General features: G+C 40.0%; 1 protein-coding gene across 1 annotated transcript in view; it reads right to left on the bottom strand.

Annotated features, from left to right (window-relative positions):
• The window catches only part of CALD1 (caldesmon 1), a 167818-nt gene that overhangs the window by 63576 nt on the left and 83446 nt on the right, over window positions 1-20796 (bottom strand). The window contains exon 3 of the mRNA XM_012720775.1: window positions 15845-15955. Coding sequence (XP_012576229.1) covers window positions 15845-15915 — 71 coding nt within the window. The 5' untranslated portion in view covers window positions 15916-15955. The remainder of the gene's footprint in view (window positions 1-15844; window positions 15956-20796) is intronic.

Raw genomic sequence — 20796 nt, 5'->3', positions numbered from 1 at the left:
TAGAGCAGACAGGTTTGGGGCTTCAGGGATGCCCCTCTCTCCCAGCTTCTTAATGCTGTGCTTTAACCTGCTGGGCCACCAGGGAGGGCCCCAGATACTGCTTTTTTAATAGATTGTCTTAAGAAAATTCCCCCATGAAATCATCTGCCCTTTTTGCATCTCCCTTCACAGAAGTGACAGATTCTTCTCTCTTTCCACCTTCCGGTAGCTTCTTTTCTTCCCTCTCTCCCCAGCTGTGTCTTTGTTAATGTCCTCAGTTCCCACTGCGTCTTTCTTTAGGAATATGTGGTGGGTTGGGTGGGGGTGGAGGAATGTGTGGGCTGCTGTGGAAAGCCACCGCCTCCCCCTCATCCTAGCTATCCAGCATCATTTCCTGTCCTTCCCGGGCCCTTTTGGCCTTTGCTGACAATGCTCTGAACTCATCTGTCACTGGCCATAAGTGTCTTGGGGGCTACAGTCTTGTTTCCCTTGGATGGTGGGTCGCATAGTTTCTTCCTTCACCCCACCCCACACGACACCATTTGAACATTTTACTCTAAATCAAATCATGACTTGGTTTTGGTGGGATCCAGAGACAAGTGGACAGTCCCAAAGGAAGAAAGAGATGGACATGAAATCTTAATGTCAGATAGACAGTGACTAGCAGTCTGAAATGACTAGAACTTCAGGTCCACTATACCTCACAGGTGGCAGCCCAGAGTTTAATCACTCACGCTCAGCTTATTCTGTTATGGAGCGGCACTTCCTGTTGCTGAAGTAGAAATCCACAGCCCATTAGGACCACATGCATTAAGTCATCCTTTAGTCTCGTCTTTTCTAGGCCAGACGCCAATGCCTATTTTTCCATTTTTATAATATCAGCCTGAAATATAACAACTTTTCAAATGGGAAACCAAAATTGCATGTAATAAAGGCTTGACCGAGGCTGGATATGCCTGGCTGAAGTCCCAGTGTTGTCTGCCATGTGCTGTTAACACATCTAAACGTGATTTTCGCATTGAGCATCTTACCGAGCTCATTTATTCATTTTGGTGCTAAATTCAGGGTTTTCTTTTTCTTTTTCTGAATTGTTGCTTAGTCAATTTCCAGCATTTATCTGTAAAGTTATTCTTGATCTATGAGTTACCCTTCATATGGAGAAATTTGCACTTCCCCCCACCCCCAGAGGCTCCTATTTCAGTTCTTTTAGTATACTCAGGACTTCACTATCTTGTCAAAGATCTTGGAAACATGAATAGGAAACAATCTGATTTCAGAAATGGAGAAAAGATCTTTCAGTGACCACCTACCTGAATTTCAATACTCTAGTGATGTCTTGGAGGCAACATAGAATTCAAGGTTCTAGGCTGTACCAATCATGCATTATAGAGTTCTGTAGCCAGAGTTAAGACAGGCTGCAGAGAAGGCAGAGCTGTTTCTGTTTGCTGAATTTAGGCCACCCTTTGGTGCCCAAATGACAAAAGGTAACAGCAGCTTAGAAGGTCTCTATGCTGACTTGTATAAAGAACATAGCAAGGTCTTGGGACTCTGGAGGGCAGATGGAGTGCTGGGGCGTTCTGGTCCCTTGCAAAGTTGTATCACAAGAGCTGGAGACACAGTTTGTGACTCTGAGGTCAAGGGTGTCAAGGTGGGTGCTGAAGGGTCCCCTGCAAATGACGTCATGGCATGGGGGTATGGGGAGGGAGTCACTGGGGCTGGGCAACCTTGCAGCAAGGAGCCACAGAGGTCGCACATGAGAGTTGGTTTGCCATTCATGAGTGTATGAGACAGACTTCCAGAAACTATCAAAGGGGAAGTTTACTGAGGGTGTGTGTGTGTGTGGGGGGGGTGATAGTCCTGCCAGACCAGGTTGTGCTAACAACATAGTAACACAATTCTATTGACTTCCATAGGTAGATTCGGGTTGGGGTATGTGGGCAACATGTATGGGGTTTCTATACATTTTTTAAATTACATTTTATTCTGAAATATCTTAGCTAAACTAAAATGAATAAGGGGAAGATGACAGAAATAAAGGAATATTCACCATTAAGAAATAATACTTTTAGATGAACTGAGGACCCTATTTAGTGTTCTAAGATAACGCTCTCCTCTCCCAGCTGAAGGCAGCTATTCAGAATTCTTTTGGGTCCAATCTACTTTCCTCTGAACTGACCCTTTGAATGATTCTTCTCCTCTCTCTGGTCCTTATCTGGTCCCACCCCAGTTAGTCACCATGATGTGTATTTAGTTCTAGGATGAAACAGAATGGAGGCGGGGTAGGGTAAGTGTGGTGTGATACATCCTTTCTTGTGATACATCCTTTCTCTCTGGCATGAAGCTTGCACTTTTCATGGTGAAATGTGGTCTCCTTATCCAACACTGACTCGGCTAAAAGGAAAGCTGTCCATCTTTCCTCTCCCAGGGCAATCCTTGAGTCACTGCATTTCCTTGCTAATTCTCCCCTTAACCACATTCTAACCTCTGCTTGTATTACCCCTGGCAAATTAACACACATCTTCAACCAGTGCAATGAATCGCAACATTTATCAAAAAGGGAACTTGTGTTCAACGAAAAGATAATTGGCATTTGCTATAATTTACCTGCTGTTTCCTGAAGTCTTCAGCTTTCACTTAACAAAGCTATTCCTTCTCCTTTTCTCTGAGTGCCTTCTATTTAGAATTTTTTAAATTGAGATATAATTGACTTATAGCATTATACTGGTGTGCAACATAGTAATGTGGTACTTGTATATGCTGTGAAACAATCACCACAGTAGGTGTAGTTAGCTTATTAGGAGTGCCTCTAAAATTCCTGTTGCTGCTCTGAATTCTAGTGATTTTTTTAAAAAAAGATTTATTTATTTGTGCTTACAGAACTGGGGTACAGGCCAGAGGTATGGTGGATAAGAGGCTTCACCAGAGACAGAGTGGGGAGCAGAACAGGCAGATGGACAAAGTACACTACTGAGGAGAGCAGCGGGATGGCCCTAGTGATTTTTTTTTAAAGAACTAGCATCTGCCTCCATCTCTATGACCTCTCCCTAAGTTTGACTTTATTTCTTTGTTATCTGTCATCTTAGGAAGAAAGATAAGAAAGTTTGAGCTCATTCTTGTTTGCACGTATTGGGGAAATATCTATGTGGTCATGCATGGGCCAGACTCTCCAGTTAACTTGCTGTAAGTTTGTCCCTTTCTCTTTAAAAGCTGCACAATCATTTAGGTCTACTCTCTAAGCTCTTTTGAAAATCTGAGGTTTTGAACCAGCTGGACCATTTTCTTTCCCAAAGGGAAAAGTTTCTATCTTAAAAGGTTCTTGCCTCCTACTCCTCTCTCTCTCTGCCCTTCAGCTTGAAATACAGCCTTGGAACAATAAAACAGTGCTTGGAAATACAGAAGTCTAACAACAGTTTCTTGAAGGAATGGTTGTGGGTGCACATCCTAAAACCCTGGCTCTGGTCTGTTATAAATAATAATCTATACCTTATATAATTCCAGGAAAGAAGTGTGTCTACGAAGGATGTGATATCTACCCAGAGGAAACGGAAACCAGACCAAACTGTGCAGATGTGTTGTATGTAGATACAATTAAACTGTGAAGGAAATTAAGAAACTACCATGGGGGTTCTAAAGAGATAGTTCTAGTGTGGGGGAAAAGGTCAAAGCTTCAAAGGAAGCATGTTAGTTCATAAGCCACAGAATTCTCTGTGTGTATCACTCTAGTTCAAAGTATCTAAATATTTCCACAACCATAAATTTATGTGCTGGAGTCCACTTTATGCATCTGGATATTCAATTTACATGGGAATTTTATAGTTGGAGTCAAATCCAGTTTTTACTAGTGATACCACATAAACTCTAAGTGAATACTGATTTCTGTATTGGGGGGCAGTTCAGAGCTGGATTGAAGCATACATTTGTTCCTACTGCTCTAAAAACAGTCCACTGTGTTTAGGATGCTTTGGATTTAGTGTTCATTATTTATTTTGTATAAATGACACCTTGTTAGATCCTATTGTGTAATTCACTTATCACACATAAAGCAGGATGTGATTATGACATATATTATCTATACAGAGATGAATATAGAAATAGACTCTTGTTGATTCTTTGTTCACCTGTACATGCCTTTTAACACCAAATAAATTATAACCTTTTTGCTCATGGGGGTATTTTCTAAAACTTATTCTACAGCCTACATTAATGTTAGGCATGTAGCAGATGTTCAATAAGTGTTTGTTGTTCATTTGCTTGTTGGGTTGTAGAGGGACAACGATGGATAGCGCAGCTGCACAGAGAGCTGCCTGGCTGGTCGGTCCTCCCAGAATCCATGGAGTGAATTTTTGGGGAATATTCATCATGTACAGGATCTAGAAATTCTGCTGCACCAGAAACTGGATCTTGGGATTTCATAGACTTAAAAGGCCTGAGAGGACTGATTGCCTCATAGATTCACAAGAGGCTGATATGTACATCAGAATTCAATTAATACTAATTAATGCCAGTGAATTGAGGTAGCATGGATGACCTCCCTCTTCAGTGCATGGAGGCCTCTCATTTCCCAGCTGGAGAGCCCCTGTACCCCCAGCCAGAAGGTCAGGAAACATCACTGTCACCTAGGACTGTTTCATGAGTGTGGTGTTGGAGCAAAGGGTGGTGAAATCATCACGGAGACTATTTCCTGCAAACCACGGAGACACGTGAAGAAACACTTGCCTCGTGGAAAGAATATTTTTCATGTCACAAAACTGAACAAACACCAAGATTTATCTTATTTGGAAACTCTTAGATGTCCAGGGTCAACCCTGACCTTAGACATGACATTCATGTAGACCTCTTCCAGTAGTCCATCCTTTCTTTAGACTTAACCTATCGATGACTAAGACCTTGATCTTGGACTTACCAACTCTAGAACTGTGAGAAATAGATACTTGTTTATACTGCCCATGTATGGTATTCTGTTAGAACAGCCCAAACTGAGTAAGGCAATTGATTACAATTAGACTTCACTTGCTTACACCTGTCAACTGCAATTTAAATCTTATGTGCTCAATTTATTAGAAATGCTCTTTAGTTGAATTCTTGGGCGCCTTTCTGGTGGTGGCTTGATAGTGAAGATTAGAAATAGACTAGGAGAAAGCTTTTCAACTTTAGGAGGCTGTTTTACTTTGAAGTTATTGAGCAATGAAATCAAGCTATTGTTAGGACCAAGGCAAGAAAAACAAGTGGGACTCTTTTTTGCTCACTAATTGATAGACTAGAAGCAGGACTTACTGAAAACATTTAATAAAAAAAGTCAGATTCATTTTTTCTCATTAAAAGCCAAAAGCCATCTGGAAAACTTACTAATTTTAAGACCTCATGAAGACAACAAAGAAAATATAATAGATGATACTTACACAAAAAGTAGCAGTCACTTCAAATATAAAAGCCAGGCTCTGAAATAGCCAGTCAGCTTTCTGAAATATGTTACAAAGCTGAGAAGCTGTTGTAATCTGAGAATCTCCTAGGTATTTTAGAATTGTGAGTCTTTCTAGGATAGCTTAAAATTATCTTTCCTTCTGACTCCTTCTGACTCCCAGTGGATGAAAGAATTAAAAATAAAATTAAATGATACAATTCTGAGACTGTTCTATAGTGCCTCTGGTCTATGTGTTCTGGGTGTTCCAGTTGACTGAATTTATTTAATTACGCATTTTATGTTAACAAATCTTAGAGTTAAGAAAAATCAATGCCTGTTGTAGAATGTGTTGGAGCAATGTCAACACTGACTGGATTCATCGAAGCTTAGAGTTCTGACTTACAGTTATTTATAAACACTCCCCCTCTTTCTACCAAATAGTGCTTTTGGGGGTGTATGACCCACTTATAAAAACAAAAATGCCCTACTGCACTGAAAAAAAAAAAAATCCCCCGTATCTTTTTTAAAATGTCTGGGGCTGTAATGTATTTTTTTTTTCATTCATTTTTTTTTCTTGGCCCATTACTAAATTCCCATACTAGAAAACAATCTACTATTTAGAATGTAAACTTTAGACCCAACTTTTGTATTAAATACTCTGCTTCAGAAAGAATGTTGACAAATATTAGCTTGAGTGGCTTAATCCCTTATTCCCTCTGCCCATCCTCCTGGGGTTGAATGGAGAGAGTTACTCTTCTGGGCCACCAATGTATTCTTTCTTTAGAGAAATCTGAAATTATAGTTTGTTCATTGTTGTTGGACTCCCCAGGGTTTGGTGTAAACCCTATACTTTGACAATTATCTGGTCTTCCAATAGATGAAAACTGTAAATAATACTAAGGGTTGGGGTGGTAAATCAATCAACTAAAGGGAGTTGATGCTCACCAGATTAATATCATTTGCCTCCACGATGCATATCTATGTAAGCATACTGGTTAAAATGGCAGGATATAGAAGTTCAATTATCTTTAGTAATCATAGGAATATATGAGTCTATATGAATACATGAGATGAACCTTCATATAGCTAGAGAGAAAGCTATGGACTCAACATCCCAGTGGCTTAGTAGGGGAGGGAGGGAGAGCCAAGAAAGTTGTGGGTAGAGCCAGGACTACCACAAAGGTCACTAAAATTTCTATGTCCCCATAAACACTCTAGTGAATTGAGTTAAGTTCTGCCTTGGTGCACAAATATGACTGCAAGTATCTGTCCACTTATTTATTCAACATTCTAATGGTTATTGGTGGGAATTAAAATGGGTAAGATGTTGCTTCTAATGTACTGTTCTTTTAACTTGGGAGGTGAACAGAAATGTGAACAAAAAACTCATAAAGCAAATAGTATACATTAAAGGGGGTACGGGAGACCCAAGTTGGGAAATCGGTCACTTTGGGGGCTTCTGGGAAGGTTTAACCCAAGGGATGACTGTTAAGCTGGTTCTTCAAGGTGAGTAATAGTTCACCAGTTCCCAGAGGCTTGGGAAGGAAAGGGCTGAGAATTCCTCCAAGCTTGAGTACCTTTGCCAATGTAGATACAAGACCAGAACAACAGCAGGCCTTGATTCTGTGAGGGGTAAAGTCATCAGTTAAAATTTTCTGAATTTGCTCCACCCTTTACAACTTACAGGGAAGGGAATGGAAGGGAGCTAAATTGGCTTTGCTTCATCCACTCTGCAACTGAGGGTCCGGGAGCTGGTGAACTAAGACCTCTTTGGAAGTGACGGTCTCTAGGGAAAGTGACAGGTGACATCTGACAGTATTTGCTCTGTTTCTGATATTTGAAAACCTCGATGCGAAGGTCCAGCCAGATAGCCTAAGATAATGAGTGTGAGGATTCTCCAAAACACAGTTTATGGCCAGACTGGAACTTGCCACTTCACAGAGTTAACCAGGAGTGACTCTGGTTTAAATGGATCTTACAAGTGCTTCCACGTGCCAAACAATGTTCCTCATTTTACACTTTAGACGGCATCAGTCACATTTCCTTTAATTTTTCTCAGCTACCTTCTGATGCATTTGTTCTGTTTCCCAGATAAGAAAGCCATAACCGTACTCTTTCTTACATTGTTGATCTAACACTGCTTTTTGTTGTTTTTTTCCCTAAAGTCAGAGGCAGCTGCACTGATTGGCCACAGCATGATGCAGAGGTCAAGGACCAGGGCTGCAAGAAATAATGAGGCTCTGACTTGACCCTATCCATGTGCTCCTGGACATATGGCTTAGCAAGTTGGGACCCAGGTATCTGGATTTCTACCCTTTTCAAGGAAAGTGGGTATGAGAGTCTTCATTTATGACCACACAAAGTGGTCAACACACTGCACTTCAGACAGAGATCTTCTGGAAACCAACCCTAACCCCCAAGATAGACCCCCCGAGGGCGGTTCTACCACAGTTTTGACACATGCTACAAGGAGCTAAAACTTACATTCAGGTGTCTGGGATGTCTGACTCTTGGAAATGTAAGGCTCGAGGACTTCTAAGCTGCTTCAGTCTTGAGGTATACAAACCCCCACTCTATTTAGTTCAGAAACTGCTGGGTGTGAGTGGGATTGGTTCCCCCTGGGCTGCTGTATATATTGTGAGGCTGCTGGCTCAGAGAACACACAAGTATTTGGGAAGTTTGACTTTCATGGTTGGAAGAGTCACAGGCTTTTCAAGGGGGTAGCGGGAAAAGTGATTAGGTATCAACTATCACCATTGCGTCCAAGGCTCCTTAGCAGTAGTTTCTTACTCTTCTTCTTCATCAAGGAAAGGGAAATGGTGTGAGAATATTTAATCCCTCACATGGGCCCCCACTAAAAAAGCATCGAGATTTACACAACAGTTTTGATGAAAGAAACAGAAGAGGCTGTGTGAGGAGAGAGTGGGAGAGAGGCATCTCTTGGAGTTACAACAGAGCCTCGGGAAAGATGCCTGTAATTATACCTGCTGAGGCCTCTTGTCTTCCAACCAGCATGATAACCCATCATCTCATCCTGCTCGCCTGTTTGTTCACTTCCTGTTCAGCTATTTTCCATATAAGTCTCTCGAGTGCCCTAGAAAGACCTGCCAACTGTGCAAGGTTTTCTGTGGGAATCAGAAATGGGTTGGCGGCTGTTATTCTAAGTAGGCACATGGAGCTACTAGCTCCAGAAATAAAGGACTCTTTCATAACCGAGTTGCTGGTGCCGGGCTTGGGAGTCATCAAGCTTTCATTTGGAGAGCCCCCAATGTCTGCAAAATTCCCACTGGACAGTCAGACTCAGGTTAGCCTTAGGAAAATGAAAAGCACGGATTGAGCAATCTTCTGGAAATGATCAGCTGGTCCTGAATGGTCCAGGGAAATGGAAGCCCATGAAGATGTACACGGAGAGCTGCTGTACACCCACAATGGAAAATATGAACATTGGAAGAATTTCCTATTCTAAACAATGTGTGGTTTAAAATACACTCTCTGGAGACTCTCCTGAATGTACAGGCTCTTGGCTGCTATTTATAGTGGCTGATGTGTACTTTACCAAGATTTTTATTCCAACAAAGGAACTGTATGTGATGTAGCGACTTATTAAAATGGAAAGTAAGCCCTTGCATTTCAACTTAATCAATTGGTACTAGCCTCAAATGTAATGTCAGATCTCACCAATCTAGACTAGCTGGAAAGAACATTTGAAAATATGTTCACATGGACCTGGTACCTTCCACTAAGCTAATGAAACATTAGAAACTTATTTAAAAATTGCACAAATAAAAATGATTTATATATTAGCCACTTTGACCTTCAAATGTAAGCAAATGCTACTGATGTTCTTTAAAAGGTTTTAAATAGTTGTCCTGACAAGGGTTTTAGAACTAAGCCAGATATTACTTACCTATTTAACACGGTAATCAAATTCTTTATTCATGAACAGTTGTTACACTTTACTACAATCCAAGAATAAATGATACAATGTAAAAAAAGGGAGAGATGAAAAAATGAAGATTTATGATTGACTAAAAATGGTGTTTCCAACTGTTGACGGATATTACTTATTAGACAGCAAACTAGTGAAAAGGACTGATTTTATTTCCAAAGCTTGCACATCTTTCTTCTCTAACCTCATTCACAGATGAATAAGAATCCACTAATACAGCCACTATTTCATTCCAACATGCTCAAGTTTCATTCCCAGTGGTACTTGTAACACAGTTAAGGGCTTTTGGGATAATAAAGATCAGAACTTCCCCCAGAAGACTTCAAAGCAATTGAAATCAATTTACCTTGATGAAGAATTAGAAGTCTTTAATCATTCCCATCTGCCACTCCTACCTGGCCAAATGATACTAACAAATGTTGATCTCTTACAACTGGCTCATCCTTGAGACACCCATCAAATAGAATAAATATCTTCCACATACAGATATATGTGATAGCCTTCATTACATTTTGATGGCATTCTTTGTTGGTAGTATTCTCCTCCAAAGATGTCAGGTTTAAATAAAGGCCACCTTTGGGCCTGAGACTTTAGAAAGGCAAACTTGTCCTTTTAAACAACAGTGGACTCTCCTTAACATCGTCACCTGAGTCTGGAGAGAACTTTAGAATGCCTGCACTCACCTAAATTCTTATTTAAACTTTTACTTTCAAATAAATTAATTATTCAGCACTAGTATCCTCTACAAGTAAAGGGAAAAGAGGGTGAGACTAGGCTCTCCCTGGTGGCACAACAGGTTAAAGCACTGCATTATGAAGTTCTCAGAAGCCACTGCAGCATGAGTTCGATCCCCCCCACCAGGGAGCTGACCCACATGGCATGGCAGACCTCTCCTGACCTGTCCACCGCTCCCCTCAGCAGTGTATTTCAGTAGATCTGCCTGTTTTGTTCCCCACCCTGTCTCTGGTGAATCTTCTCACCCACCACACCTCTGGCTTATACCCCAGTTCTGTAAGCATAAATAAATAAATCTTCAAAAAATATATTTAAAAAAAAGAGGGTGAGATTGGAAGGGGTCTGCAGGGAGTTTTGGTGATACTGGAAATGATTTAGTTTTTCAGTTGAGTGATACGTTTACAGTTATACATTATGATGACTTACAACTTCTGGCTATATCACATGTCTGCATATATTAAAGTCAATAAAAATGAATAAAGTACTAATTTAGAGTAAGATTATTAATATTATTTTGTAAAAATTAGGCACATAACTTTCTGCTACTATGAATATAGTATTTCCATATATTGTTGAGAGACTTCCACTTACTGCTTTACCTGTGTTGAAACCATAGATGATATAATGGAAGCAAAGAAATGATAATTCCACGAGACAAAAGAACTTCTAAATAACATTCATTGAATATTAACTATATACAACTTATAGAGGTAATGACCTTGATAGGTAAGATGCCAGACTAGCCTGCATTTTTATCTTGATTTCTAGTCAATGGAGGAAATGAAAAAAGACTTAAATCTAAGGAGGTATGAGTTTTCTGCTCTGCATGGAGACTTCCTGCCCATAAGCCTATCACTCTCTTGGTGGTAGCTAAAAGAGACTTGACGCAGAGTAGAGATTAGACACCAAACTGACTGGAGGCCTAGGACTATGCTCCATGTTTGGTGATATAGAACCCCCTTCTGGGAAGCCAAGAGGCTTCCTTTCCTGGGAGATAATTCCAGAGAAGACATTCTTGATAACAACTTCCTTGCCATGTTCTCTATCCAGCCCAAACCAGCTGTGATAAGCAATAATAACTGGCACCAATCATATATTCACATATATATATTATAGATGCATCACATTTCATATTTACATAGCATGTATATGTTATATCTATCAGCCTATCTATTCATCTATCTATCTATATGAATCATCTAGTGTCACATACAACCTATGTGAAAACTTATGAGGAAGAACTGCTAAGACGGCCATTTTCCTGATCAGAATATGGGCTTAGAGAAGTAAAATATAGTTATCTTTGGTAACCCCAAGGTTTGAGTCTGCAAGGTCTGGCTTTCTAGAAGGTGGCAAGTTTTTGTTCCATTCCACATGTGCTCTATCTTCCCCCAAAAGGTAGTAGCAATAAAGATGAAACATGAAATCATTATAAGGAATCAAATTCATTCTAATCTCTTTCACATTTACAGAGAAAAATCCTTAGGTGACTTTGGATTGCTAAAATGAAACTGGCAAAGATGGATAAATCCTTCATAATATCTTTATATCATAATGAACGTTTGTTTAAAGAAATCTTGCCAAAGCAATATATACCAAATAAAAGACTTCCAAAGTTGATGGCAAATTGGGTTGTTTGCAAAATCACCGTTGTTCTTTATTGCTTCTTGATTCAAATGGCAAAATTTGATGCCAAGTTTCTAATAAATGTTTTCATTCAGCTATCTACTTACTTTGTTTTTCAATTAACTTATCTGAAGTAATCTAATTTAATGTCCATTAATTTAGAAATACTATCCGTAATGATTTTTAAATAAAAACATCCACCCTATGTGTGATACACTGCAGTATATACTTTTTCCTACTCAAAAGCTATGGCATTTTATACAGGCAGCAACATTGCGGTGGTCCCATTTATTCAGGGATCTGCACTGTGCAAGAGTTTTGCCTCAGTTTAGCTGGATGACCTTGAGGAGGTCAATCTCCTCAGACTAATGTTTCCTCATATGTAAAATGAAACTTTTAAAGTTTGTTAGATCAGAGATTTTTGGCCTCAAGTTCATGGGCCCCAGGAGGTCTGTGGATGGAGGTCCACAGACACCAGTGAAGGTAAGTGCCAAGATTATGAGTTTACATATGCATTTTTCTTGGAGGAGGGTTGATAGCTTTCATCAGAGACTCAAAGTAATGTGTGGTCCAAAAATGAAAAAGTAACATTCTACTGCAGAAGATAATCTATAGGCCAGTGACAGCCAAAAGCTTTTGTGAGTGATGATGTGACAAAGTCCCTGTCCTAATGGTGAATACAGTCTTACTGAGAAGAATCTAGAGAAAAGCCAAGCACAGTTCTACCAACAGCTTTCTTTGGCTTAAGGGGGAAAACATGATCTCTGTTTCTATTTTTCTGTGAAATGGTAGATTTTTATGAGGGCAAACAAAACAATGACTGTGTCTATGCATGTAAGCAATTTACCTGGATAAATATGAAGAATGGTTCAACTAGGCCCAATAGCCTCATTTTGCCTATTGTGATTTTCCCCTATCTTAGGGATTAAGTTTGGCCTTTTAGAGACGGTGGACCTTCAGCCAAAACAACCAGTTGTACATAAAATAACCCGTTCCATCTCTGACAGTGGAGAGGTTTGAGATTTGGGGTTGGCAGAAACTACTGCTATTCCCTGGCTGTGTGACTTTGGACAAGCTATTTAACCTTGTAAACCTACAGACTCTTCAGCTGTTAAACAGGAATAATCATATCCCAGTTGGCAACAGATCGAATGTTGGTGTCTCCCCAGAGTTCGAAAACTGAAAACCGAGGTGATGGTGTTAGGAGGAGGGGCCTTTGGGGAATAGATCTTGGAGCCTCATGAGTAGGTTTCATGTCCTTTATGAAAGAGACACCAGGGAACTCCCAGAACCCTTCTGCCATGTGAGGACACAGTGAAGACAGGATATCTGTGAATCATCATGAGATTCCGAGTCTGTTGATACCTTGATGTTTGACTTTCTAGACCCCAGAACTTGAGAAAGAATTTTTTGTTGTTTTTTTAATCCACCCCATCTCTCGTATTGCTATAATAGCTTGAAGACACTAGGAAAGGTATGGGGTTGTTTTGACAATCAAATGATAGAAGGTATATAAAATGCCTCGCCTATGCTGGCACTTGGTTAATGCTAAATAAATGATAGTTCCTTTTCCTTTCTAACATTAGATGAAAAATTTGGTACTTTTTTCCCACTTGAGAACTATTTTTGCTAAAATGAATTCCTCAGATAAAATTCTAGGTTATATTTCATAGGCTATATTTAAAATTTTGATTTAAAATTTCAAGGTCACAATGCTAAGCATTGTGAATAATAGTGTGTGTGTGAGAGTGCGTGTTATAAATGTTGATTGGTCATGCTATTAAATCATGTAAAAGAGTTTCACTGACACAATTCTGGGAGGGGCCAACACAGACACAGTAGACTTTCAAAAACTGTTTGTTTTTCCAGTGTAGTAAAAATATTTACTTTAAAATATGGAATCATCAAGATATTTCAGAGGCCCATAAAAATGTATGAACAATGACAACAACAAGAGTGTTTTCATTCCCTTTATTTATGTCTGTGAGCCACTAAATGTGATAACACAACTTTACAATAGGGGCCTTTCTTCTGTGTAGAAAGTGAGACTCACATAGGGTGTGGGAAGCAAGCACTGGGACTGGAATGAGTTCGGCAAAGTGAGAGGGTTCCGTGCTGTCAAGTGGAGCCTGGCATCCAGAAAAGCATGCCAGACTGAAGCTCAAGAATGAAGCACCACTGAAGGGTTCTCATAGAGACACCAAAATTCAACATCTTTTTTTTTTGCTAAATCTATGAGAAGAGCTCAGCTTGAATTGGTATTTACATTTTTAGCCAAGACAATGCAATGCTCTCTTGACTATCACATCTACTTGCTCAAAACTCTTCATTTGATTGCAAACTCCTGTTTTCATCTAGCCAAGAGTTCTTGTATCCTCTGAGATGTATACAAAGAAAATCCTTGTGTTTTTCATTTCATTCTGGTATATGGTAATTATAACAGGTATCATCAAGTACTGATGGGTTGCAGAGAATAAATTGAGATAATAGTAACTATAGTGACACACACTTGAATAACATTCAAAAAATAACTCAATAAATAATAATTACCTGATAAATGCTACCTGTGAGTATGTTCATACCTTTATATGTTTTATTTCCTTATAGCTCTATAAGGGAGCTATTATTACTTTCCCCATTTTAAAGATGAGGAAACAGAAGATTCAGAAGATTGAATAATCTGCAAGGTCTTAGAGTTAATAAGTAGCAGAGCTAGGATTGAGCATGCTGTCTAATGCTAAAGCCCATGTCTTTAACCAAACAACCAGCCTACCTTCCACCATGATGCCTCAGAGCTCTTTCCTTTATATACAAAAAAATACACTGTCATCCATCTTTACTGGATAACAGGAAGCTGGGTGGTGATTAACAAGTATGTTGGGTAGAAGTATTTGCTTCATAGACTTTCAGGAAAAGCTAGCAACACATTACTGGAAAGAATAAGAGGTAAGTTTCACTGGGTCCTGATATCGCCTACAAGACTTCAATGTCCACTCAATGTTAGCGCCCCATCCTCTTCCTGGTTCTCCTCACCGCCTTAATATTGTTTGTTTGTTTGTTTGTTTGTTTCCTTTGGTGATTTCCATTAAGTCTTTACGAACTCTAAATAGAAAATAGAGGGACTCTTTATTTGGATGAGTTTCCACCTGAAATTAAACACACCTACCCAACAGTGAAATCCTTCCCCATCTGGGAATATGGAGAGATCTTCCTTCTAGCTCCTCAGACCTAACCTCCTGGAAGGTTTGGTTAAATTCCCTTCATCTAAAGACTCCTAGAATATCTTCACTTCAATATTCACTGCTCTGATTCCAGATCTCATTTCTGTGTATATAATGCTAGCTCTACCAGTGCTGGTGTCCTAAAGTCCAGTCCACTGTAGGTGTAGATAAATACACCAGTGTACTCTTATCACATATACCTCTCTGCACAGTCTCTGTCTAGTACCATTTTGTATGTGTGTGTGCACACACACACTGGAATGACTGGTTGACATTAAGAACATTGTTTAACAGTTTTTCTCCTGTGAAAACTGCCTTAGTTTTCTCAAAAGAACATCTAATAACAGAAGTCCCATTAAATACCACTAAAATTTTAAAATATACATTTATGCCCCATGCTTCAATGTCACTGCTTTATTTCCTCAATCTGCCCTTGAAACCACCTCCACAGAGGCCTCACACAACCTAACAGCTTCCAAAAAGACTCAGAATCCTCACAGTAATGTTCTCCACTGGCTTTAATGAACCCACAAGCAGTAGACTACTGAAATTGGAGGTCTTTAATACGAGAATAGATTTGTCACAAGATCTAACTGGGCTATATTGACTTTACTTTTACAGACCCAAGATTCCCATTTTCCATGTTACTCCATATCGATCCTTTTTCTGTTATTTCAATGTTATAGATGATTTTTAACTCCACATGCTGTCATTGCCACCTGAAAATTCCAACATGAAAGTCCCTGACTGAATGCAACTTCTTAATAATTCTTCAATCTCTTTCCTTCTTAATGCCAAATTTAGAGTCTTAACAGTTAAGAAAACTTTCCACAACTACTTTCGCGTGGCACATATTTGGCTTCTCAGCACATTGAACTTGGGGGCCTGAGACCAACACAGTTAGTGACAGAATCATCATCACCAGATCCTTACCTTTCTGCTTCCAGACGCATCTCTTCTCGCTTTTGCCTCCTGAGTTCCCTGCGACGTTCAAAATCATCCATGTTGTGGTTTCAGGGTTAGGAGACCAGATGATGTCTGGGTCTAAGGGGAGGATGCGAAGCCAATATTGTGGATGAGTCAGAGTATTATTTCCAGTGAATCACTTTAGCACCCCCTCATCAGCATTTTCATCCCCTCCTTTCTTTTTCTTTACTCCTAAGAAAAACACCTCAGGAGACTGATGAGGTGGTCAGTGATCAATTTCTGACTCCCAGCTGAGTCCTTTTATGTGTTAAATTCACTCTCATTCATGAAACCATGAGAGACAAATAAGTAAAATTCCAGAAACACAGTTTAAAAAATAATCAAGCCCTCAGGAGACAGCGCGGTTTTAAAGCCTTGAAATATCACTGTACTAGTGGAGAGAAACTGAAGAGATTTGGTTCTTGGTGACTTGCAGAAGCACAGACAAAAGTCACCAATGGTGAACAAAGAAAGAGGAAAAGAGAACAAGAGTAGAAAAACAAAAACAAAACAAAACAAAAAAAAAACCAGAGCAGTGTCAAGTAAAGACCTGGGAAGGAACTCAGCAAAAAGTAAAAGCAGAAGAGAAGTAAGTACCTGGGCATAATTTGCATATTCTAAAAGAATGTTAAAGAAGGCAGACAGAATGAATAAGTATGACGCAGCTGCATTTTAAAAGGCAAAAACTCCAAAACAGCTGTTATGTTCAAGTTGTTTTCAGGGCTCAAAAGTCCCTGCTCTTTCTACAGATGTCACCCAACCCTTTCACCCTTCCCTACCTCCTCCTGGATGGTTTTAATCCCAGAAATATCTTCCCCTTCCAGCTCTTCAATGGAGAAACCCGCTTCTCCCTTGTTTCTGTGCCATGGAGCCAAGTATTTCAGAATTCCCCTGCAGCCCCCAAACCCAAAATGACTCCCAGAAAAGGGGAAGCGGGCTCTTTTTGTCCTTGCTTTGTTTACAGAGCTGTCAGTGTTTAGTTAAACTCGGCCTGGAATCTGGCATTTAAGGCCTGCTTGAAGATTGTTTCCTGTGTGGAGCGGGAGGCTTCTACTTCCTCTGGAATCCTAGACTCTCCGCAGCTCTCAGATCACAAAAAATATTTTCCAACTTTTTCTGTGCACACAGGACGAGCCTTTTGCCCTGAGTGAGGAAGTCAGGAACTGTGTAAAACCTAGAGCTATCACCTACTGGCATCTGAGTTGGAGCGAGCAACATACAAAACTTAGACTGGGAAGCCAAGAGTAACCTCCTTAAATAAATGGTCAAATTCCTTAATTTTCAAGCACTTCGCCCCCCACCCCCAAAGTCCCACAAAAACAAAAATAAAATCTCAGCCAACAAAAACAAAACTATACTGTGTTTGGATCCTCCCCCACTTTTCCCTAGGGTATTACTTATACTGCTTATTAATCTTTTAGAAATTCAAATTTTGGCATTTGTTTGGAGATTTAAAATTCTAAGGATTTTTTTTTTTTTTTGGTCTTCTTCATACCAAGAGTATTTTCTCAGACTATTTTCCAACTCTCCATAATGATCAGAATGAACAGAAGTGGTGTGGGGGTCTCCTAAAAGGTCATCTGAGGGTCTTTCTCCCCAGGGTGGGCTCCTGTTCTGAGTCCAGCACAGGGTGAGGACAACCCTGTGGAAAGCGGATCCAAACTCAGTTACTTGACTGCTGGGTACAATAAGAGAGTGAACACTTTCCTTTCTGCAATAAAGCCTTTTGTTGCACATAAATCACTCCTCAAATAACTATAGCAACAGCAAATAGAATTGGGGGAAGAAGTCTGTCTGTAAGTAAAGAATTTGACTTTTCCTAATTTATCCAAGTAGCCTGAAGAACATTCTCCAAGCCTCTCTAGAGGCTTAGCCTCAAGCTAAGTCGTCATGCTGGCTGCCTGTGAGCCATGGTGGTTCAAGTTTCTCAGCCTTTACCTCTGGGGGAGGTGCTAATGAACAGTGAAATAAATACCCCCAAGCAGGCAAAGGATGCAGGAGGCTGGCAGAGCTGGTACTGTCTCCCAGCGCTTCCTCAAAGGGAAGTGAAACTGACTAACAGCCTGTGGTCACTTTGGCTGGACATCCTCACTGGCTCTCTACCCACAACATTCTCTTTCTCCCACTCGTTCTTTCCTCTTACTCACCTTGTGTTTCTTCCCCCCTTCTCTAGCCATAGACAAATTCTGGCCTATCCATTTAGATATTCATTGAAATGTTGCTGAGTAAGATTGTAGAGCACCTGGGGGTTGGTGGAAAGAAAAAGAAAGAGAAAGTAAGAGAGAGAGGGTGGGGAAAGAGAAGACATATGATACATCTACATCGCCTTCCTGGGTTATGCTGTGTGGACATGTGGTGGGTGGATCCGAAGGAGAGGAGAAAGCACATCTGTGCACCGTGTGGTATGACTCTTCATTGCTGTCTCTCTGTGTGTTGTGAGGAGGACAGAAGGAGTATGCAATTGTTAAACAAGTTCCTGGTTGGTCTTGAACCAGGGTAGGGCCAGAACTCTTCCTCAGTTCTTACATTCATATCACGGAGTTTTCCAGGATTTCTCTGGCACTGTTGTTCAGTCAGGGGAACTGAATCTAGATAGAAATGTGATTTCCCCTCCTTTTTTGGGAGTAACAGTTTACGTGTTCCCAGCTAGTCATCTCTCATTTCCTGTCCTCCCTCTAGTCAGTGTTGAACTCCTTCCAGCCACACTGTTTAGGAAACAGACTTTAACCCAGGAAGTAATGAAATGTCAAGGCAGAAAGATTCTGTGAACTGTGGGGGTTCTTGGCTATCACAGAAGGACAGAGGAGTAGTCTGAAGGAGATGTGGGCCAAAGCAGATATCAATAAATATGACATTTGGATTCTTGAAAAATTTAGTGAAAATCTAAATTTCTGTGCATTGCTGTCATGTTAGTGAAAGAAATTGGAGGTGTCTTCAAAGAATAGAGCAAACACTACTGAAACTTATATGGAACCAAAATAGACTTCAAATAACCGAAGTTATCTTGATAAAAAGAAGAGGAATGGGGCCCTCCCTGGTGGCACAGCAGGTTAAAGCACAGCACTAAGAAGCTAAAGCCACTTCAGCCTGAGTTCGACCCCAGCCGCAGAGGTGACCACATGGCCTGGCAGACCTCTTCAGACCCTCCTGCTGCTCCCCTCAGCAGTGTGCTTCATTGATCTGCCTGTCCTGCTCCCCACTCTGTCTCTGGTGAGTCCTCTCACTGCCCCTGCACCTCTGGCCTGTACCCCAGTTCTGTATATATAAATAAAAAAGTCTTAAAAAAAAAAGAAGAGGAAGTATAGGTATAGACTTATAAGAATAGTATAAGCCTTCAAAGTATATTATAAAGCTATAATAATAAAAACAATCCAGTACTGGAATAAAACAGATATACAGACTAATGGAATATAATAGAATTGAGATCCCAGAAATAAACCCACACATATGAACAATTCCTTTATTAAAGGAACCAAACTTATGTGATGGAGAATGACTCTTTAACAAGTGATAGTGAGAAAATGGTACTGCCATGTGCAGGAACATGAGCGTTGACTCACATCATATATTAAAAGTTAACTCTGAATGGATTGAAGACTCAGATATAAGATCAGAAATAAAGGTACATTGAAATAAACATAGGCAAAATACTTCATGATCTTTGTTTCAGTGAAGTCCCTAGGGAAAACAAAAGCAAAAATGAAGAAATGGGGCTACATGAAAGTAAAACATTTCTGCACAGTGAAAGAAACTATCATGAAAATAAAAGACATCCCAATGAATGAGAGAAAATATTTGCGAATCAGATATCCAACAAGGGGCTAATATCCAAGATCTACAAAGAACTCATCCAACTCAATTAAAAGAAAACAAAGAACGAACCCAATCAAAAATGAGTGGAAGAGCTAAGCAGACAATTCTCCAGAGAAGATAGATAGATTGCCAACAGGCATATGAAAAAATGTCCAATATCACTTATCATTAGAAAAATGCAAATCAAAACCAAAATGAGGTATCACCTTGCTCCTGTGGGAATGGCCCATATTAAAACAAACAAACAAACAAAAAAACCACGCAAAAATCTAGAAACAACAAATGCCAGGGAGGGTGTGCAGGAAAAGGAATCCTGTGCATTGTTGGTGGGCATGCAGTATGCCTCAGCTGGTATGGAAAACAGTTGAGTTCCCTCAAAATATCAAAAATAGAGTTACCATATGATCCAGCAATTCCACCCCTAGGTATCTATCCACAGAAAATGAAAACACTAACGTTAAGGAAGATAAACACACCTGTGTTCACTGCAGCATGTTCATAATAGCCAAGTTATGGAAACAATTTAAGTGCCCAACAACAGATAGCTGGATGAAGATGAGTTGTACACAGGGAAGACAATACTACTCAGTTATATGAAGCAGCGAACTATGCCATTTGTGACAACATGGATGGAACTGGGAGGGATTAGGCTGAGTGAAGTAAGTTAGAAGGAGAAAGACAAACACCAGAGGATTTCATTCACAGGTGCAAGAGAGAGAAACAAAGGAAAAGACAAAACCAAACCAGAATAATCCCTAGAAATATGACTGCAGAATTGAAGCAACTGGAGAGGGTGAGTGGACATTGGGGTATGGAACAAAAGGATGAGGGAGTCCAGTGGTGTTTGGTGAAGGATTCTGGATGCTTTGGTGGTGGGAATGGTAATATACATAAGAGGTGTGCACCTACCCCCCTAAATCATATATGGTACTATAAACCAACGTTACCACATTTTTAATAAAAGATATTGGTACTTCCCCCCCCCCAAAAAAAAAATACCTCACAAAACTCTGATGTGATGATGTGATTCTTTCTGTAAAGGGAAAAGGTGCTATATAAAGTCAATGACTCATTATCTGTTGATATAACTGTCTTTTTTTTTTTTT

The sequence above is a fragment of the Condylura cristata genome, unplaced genomic scaffold, assembly GCF_000260355.1.
Source record: "Condylura cristata isolate star-nosed mole 26May11 unplaced genomic scaffold, ConCri1.0 scaffold00005, whole genome shotgun sequence".
Classification (NCBI taxonomy): domain Eukaryota; kingdom Metazoa; phylum Chordata; class Mammalia; order Eulipotyphla; family Talpidae; genus Condylura; species Condylura cristata.
Note: the sequence above shows the minus strand (reverse complement) of the source record. Positions and strands in the feature narration are given on the sequence as shown.